The following is a 6,000-nucleotide window of genomic DNA, read 5'->3' on the forward strand; positions in this document are numbered from 1 at the left end:
CCAGACGGAAGCCACTCCTCAGTGAAAGGCACGACAGCCTGCTTGGAGTTTGCCAAAAGGCACCTAAAGGGCTCTCAGATCATGAGAAACAGAATTCTCTGGTCTGATGAAACCAAGATTGAACTCTTTGGCCTGAATGCCAAGCGTCACGTCTGGAGGAAACCTGGCACCATCCCTACGGTGAAGCATGGTGGCAGGATCATGCTGGGCGGATGTTTTTCAGCAGCAGAGACTGGGAGACTAACTAGTCAGGATCAAGGAAAAACAATTGCGCCGTTAAAGTACAGAGAGATCCTTGATGAAAACCTGCTACAGAGCGCTCAGGACTTGGGCGCAGCGAAGACAACAAGTCTCAATGTCCTTGAGTGACCCAGCCAGAGTCCGGACTTGAACCCGATGGCACATCTCTGGAAAGACCAGAAAATAGCTGTGCAGCGACAGCCCTCATCCAACCTGAAAGAGCTTGAGAGGATCTGCAGAGAAGAATGGGAGGAATTCCCCAAATACATGTGTGCCAAGCTTGTGGCGTCATACCCAAGAAGACTCAAGGGTGTAATCACTGCCAAAGGTGCTTCAACAAAGTACTGAGTAAAGGGTCTGAATAGTAATGTAAATGTTCAGTTTTTTTTTTTAAATACATTTGGAAAAAAATCTAAACCCTTTTTTTGCTTTGTTATTTATGGGGTAGTGTGTTTGTAGATTGAGGGGGGACAATTTAATCAATTTTAGAATAAGGCTGTAACTGGGGATGCACAATATCAGTAAGTATATTGGTATCGGAATATATTAGCTAAAAATGCCAACATGGCTCAATGTCTATTTTAACGGCGATGTGCAAAACCGATGTCAAAGCTGAAGCGCACACCTATATAACGTAGGTACATGACGTAGTGACGCGACGTAAAATTTTGCGCTACACAGCATTCCTAACCTAGCCCACAATGTCTGCCGTGTGGATCGAGCAGTCAACAAGTCATTTGAAAGACAGTTGTCTCGCTGAAATTTTCTTAAAAGGCGAAATCCAATAACGCCAAGATAATGGAATTCATTTCCCTTGACAATCAACCACTCTGTCATGGGTGATGTTGGCTTCGCCGACTGGTCGAGCACCGGTACACACTACCAAGAGCGCTATTTTTCAGATGTTGCCCTACCGGAGTTACACAGTAATTGAGTCACTGCTAAAAAACTTCACGACTGACATTTGGACCAGCGATGTCAGCCCCATGAACATGCTGAGTCTGACAGCACAGTGGGTCGTTGAAGATCTCATACTGAGAAGTCATATTGCACGCTCATGAATATGCTGGTTGTCATACCGCTGCTGCCATTTCAATGGCATTTGAGAACATAATTGAAACAGGAATAGACTACCTAGCTCCATTCGAACAACTGACACGAGAAATAAGCTCATCAACTGCGCCTGCAGAAAAAGTGATACCCTCTGTCATGGCATTGAAACGCATGCTCAACAAAACTGCCGACACAGGCTGTGAACAAGCGATTTGGTGGCATTCTCTCTTTACTGTGTCACCACCACGCTCGATGCTATGTACAATGCCCGCTACCTCGATGCAGACCAGAAACAGGGTTTACGTGAAATGTTACAGACACAGCTGGACAAGATGGAAACAGACACAGTGACAGTGTGCACCGAGGAAGAGAGGCCATGGAGAGAGAGAGCTTGCAATATTCATAAAAACATTAAAGTTACTTAATATTTTCGCCGAACACCTGCAGTACCTCCGGATGAATACCCCTGGTCTAAACCTTAATACGCATCGCTTGCGATGCAGTTTTGGAAACATTTAAAACTTTACTTTCATATAAGCGAGAAATATTTTCAAATACAAAAAGTTTTAGTTGAACGCTGTGTTTTGAATATCACAATTCATGCTTCCAGCCAAAGCACGACATTTGAGTGCAGTAGAAGGAAATTCCGTACACTGGCTGAATGCATGTGTTATTCAAAACGCAGTGATAAAACTGCAAATAGTATTAAAAAAAAATTACTAATGTAAGTTCCAAAAGGTTTTCAAAATTGTATGGCTGTGATAATTATTAAAGTTTCTAAACTTTAAAACAAAGTGTGGGGATTGCAGTCAACAATGAGCTATATATAGGTTCAACCGAAAACCCTAGGGATGGCTGTATAACCCCTTCGATTCTCGAGAGCTTACCAGGTACAATATTATTGAATTTTTTTAAAGAACAAGGGCACAATCTGGATAGCACAAAGTTTTGAAAGCCACAGAGAAGAAAGCGACGTGTAGACTGGCCCGGACTCATTATATAGGCCTAAATATCATCAACATGTCATTAGTCAGGTTGCATGCAAGCCCGAGTGCCCCACAGTGAGTGCGGAGTCGACATACAGAAATACGCAGGTACCCAGGGAGCCAATCAGGTGGTCTTACCTGATCTAGTTTGCGTGAGCGGAGGGCATGGGAGGCTCTGTGGTACTGGGAGGTGAGGTACAGGCACTGTGCTAGCCAGTAGATATCCTGGGGGTCTTCTGTAAAAGGTACAACTTCAGTTAAATAGACTGCTAACTTGCCTTCTATAGTAACTAGCCAGATGATCTCATCAAATCAAGAAGATTTACTCACCATGAGACAGGGATGCAATCTTATCTGCCCAAAATAAAGCGCTTTGATACTGTTGCTGCAAACAAAGACAGACGGGAAAAGGCAGCATGAACGCAAACATTCTGAATGTATTAACTAGAAGTATGAAACGGATACTGTCAGGAGCTGTCAATACTCACTGATACAAGTTAGCAGTTATCTAGCCACCCTCCAAGTAGCCCAAGAATTGAACCACAATCTGGGTTTACAGGAGACGTTGAATATGGCGATTCTCCTTTAAGCCCAGGAAGCAGCCATTCAACTTGCCATTCACCAGCTTTTCAAGCAACTATCGTCATTACTGCCGTCACGCCGATATGTACTTCCCAAAAAATGTTGAAATAAAAAGTTACATGCAACCAAACAAATGCCTCGTCTGGGAATAATCTAAGTATTGTTTTTGACTTAGTAAGCATGCACCAAATCCACCTCTTCAGCACCTCCTGCAATTTCCTGAATGAAATTAAAATATAGAAAATAGAATTATAAACTGGGTGGTTCGAGCACTGAATGCTGATTGGCTGACAGTTCATATGGTATATCAGACCGTATACCACGGGTATGACAAAATATTTATTTTACTGCTCTAATTACGTTGGTAACCAGTTTATAATAGCAATAAGGCTCTTATGTGTTGTGCCTAAGAACAGTTCTTAGCCATGGTATATTGGTCATATACCACACCCCCTCGTGCCTTATTGCTTAAATATACAATCACTGTAAACATACCGTATATTGTCTACTTAATTCACTTGTATGAAATATTATTGCATTCTGTGTCGTACAGGTGAAAGATTGATATGACATGCATCCACTGTTGTAGGTGATAAAAACAGATCTGTATCTAACGAGGAGATGCTCATATCTCTGCCCTAACAATGGGAGTCATTGTCCCAGATGCTAAGGCAGGCGACAAGCTTAGGTCCAAAATAAGCCCATAGAAACGTAGTGTGCTTTTTTGGGGGGACAGATTTTGACCAAAGTGAAACCTCTCGTTTCACCTCTTCCTCTCTGGATAAAATAAATAATATTCCCTGCTGTTGGATCAGCTGACCTGTGCATGGAATTAATTACAGATTTTTTAGGTGGTGCAGAAAAGGTGGATTTGATGCATGCACACCTGGTGAAAAACAATACCAATGCCTTTTTAAGGTTGCTATAACATTTTATTTAGACCTTTTTTGGAAGTAAATACCAGCCATGAAGCAAGTAATGACAACAGTCGATCAGCAAAACTCCATTCTTTGGTAAGTAAAAATCGCATTTTGACATTAAGCTTGAAAAGCTGATGAATGCCAAGTTGAATGGTTTCGTAAGCACAAAGACCTCATCTTTCATATCAGCGAGAAATAATTAAAAAGGTTAAATTGATACAATAAATCAAATGTATTTAAAGCCCTTTTTAAATCAGATGTCACAAAGTCCTACACACCTTAATAGGGTTAGTTTTCCCAAATGGCCTTATCTCCATGTTACAGTACTTGTTTACCGAAAACAAGAGGCGACCACCTGCGCTAATGATCCATCTAGTATGTTCGCAACACATGTGTAAGCGTAACTCAGGAAGTGTAGTGTCGGCACCCATAGCTGTATGGATCTGTGCAAAACTGCTACAAGTGTAATTTAATTGAATGATTCTCCCTCACTAATGAATTAAGGGCCATATGTTTTGAAATCCATTTCGCAGGCGATGGTTGACGTTAACACATAGCGTCGGGATTGTAGTTCAGATAAGGCAGTCGTGGGCGAAGTTAGCGGCTGAGAACTGTGGGGAGAAGGCAGAATGCCGCCTAGAGTTTAAGAGCTATGAATGGAGTAACTAGTTACCGTGGTCCAAGTACATAACATTACAGTAGTAGCCAACAACGTTAACTAGCTCAGGTCATTAACTTAGGTAGCAGGGAAGCTAACTAGGAACTAAGGTTAGCATAATGTTGATATCTAAGGAGCTAGCTAACGCAAGTGTGTGTTACACATCTGGAAACTGTAGACTTGTCATTATGAACAGTAGTCCATTCATTTAGCTAGCTAACCGGTACAATAAATTACGACAATCTGACAGCGGCAAGCTAGCCAACTACCAATTTAGCCCATTTAGTCTACGTTTCTTACCTGATCAATGTAGTGTCGTACACGTTTTCGAAGTCTGTCGAGATTCATTGTGATTGTTCTAATGCTCCCTTTATACATCAAAGCGTAACATTTTCATTCAGCGACAAATAAAACTATCGTGTGAAAATAAGATCGCTAGTAGAAACGCGTAAACTAGCTACGCAAGGAAACCAAAAAAAAATACGCGGTCTTCTTGCAGCGGAAGTGTCACTTAAAATACTCCGCAAGCAACTCGATCCTTTAATCAGGGTTCCGGTCATTTCAGAGAAGAAAAAAATCCCACAATATTTTATTTTATTATAGCAGAGAACATTTCAGCGTTTAGCTTCGCGTGTACCACAATTCAAACGGTGTGTTTAGAAAAGTAAATAATCATTGCTTGCGAAACTGTTTTTGAAACATATGTTGATATGCCCCTTATCTTTCATATCAGCGAGAATTAATCTTTGAAATAAAAACGACACACTAGCCGTTCAACACAGATTCATAGGCTGTGTGTGCCTCCAGTTGACAAACTACACTTCCGCCCCTTTTATGCTTACACACAGGTGTTAGGAGCATGTCTTCCATAAAAAATATATATTTAAAAAATGAATGTATCATGGAGATATGGCCATGTGGGAACAACCCTATGAAATGTTAAATTATTACACACCATTTAAAAATAATAATTTAATATCGCTGATCAAATTATATTGGTGACATACTTTGTAAACAACAGCTGTAGACTTTTCCAAAAATGCAGAGTTAAATATAAAATCAAACATTGAAATAGTGACACATGGAATAAATACAGTGAATAACAGATAAGAATGAGTAAAAATAACATGGCTACAGTGAATAACGAATAACAATAACAAGCAAAACATAGCTACATACAGGGAGTACCAGTACCAAGTCGTTATGCAGGTGCCTTCGGAAAATATTCAGACTCCTTGGCTTTTTCCATATTTTGTTACATTGCAGCCTTATTCTAAAATGGATTTTAAAAATACAAATTAACAGCAATCTACACACACTACCCCATAATGACAAAGCGAAAACAAGTCGAGAAATGTTTACAAATGTATAAAAAAAAAAGAATAGATACCTTATTTACATAAGTATTCAGACCCTTTGCTATGAGACTCGAAATTGAGCTCAGGTGCATCCTGTTTCCATTGATCATCCTTGAGATGTTTCTACAACTTGATTGGAGTTCACCTGTGGTAAATTCAATTGATTGGACATGATTTGGAAAGGCACACACATGTCTATATAA

The 6,000-nt window shown here is 40.4% G+C and overlaps 1 protein-coding gene across 2 annotated transcripts in view; it reads right to left on the reverse strand.

The window, feature by feature from the left end:
* Positions 1–4,938, reverse strand: part of LOC139538316 (cell division cycle protein 16 homolog) — a 31,896-nt gene extending 26,958 nt beyond the window's left edge. For both annotated transcript variants that reach the window (XM_071340227.1, XM_071340226.1), the window contains exons 1-3: positions 4,740–4,938; positions 2,610–2,664; positions 2,418–2,515 (exon numbers count right to left, since the gene is read on the reverse strand). In XM_071340227.1, the coding sequence (XP_071196328.1) occupies positions 2,418–2,515; positions 2,610–2,664; positions 4,740–4,817 (231 nt within the window). In that variant the 5' untranslated portion in view covers positions 4,818–4,938. The remainder of the gene's footprint in view (positions 1–2,417; positions 2,516–2,609; positions 2,665–4,739) is intronic.
* Positions 4,939–6,000: the final 1,062 nt, after the last annotated feature.

The sequence above is a fragment of the Salvelinus alpinus genome, chromosome 14 (assembly GCF_045679555.1).
Source record: "Salvelinus alpinus chromosome 14, SLU_Salpinus.1, whole genome shotgun sequence".
NCBI classification, from domain to species: Eukaryota; Metazoa; Chordata; class Actinopteri; order Salmoniformes; family Salmonidae; genus Salvelinus; species Salvelinus alpinus.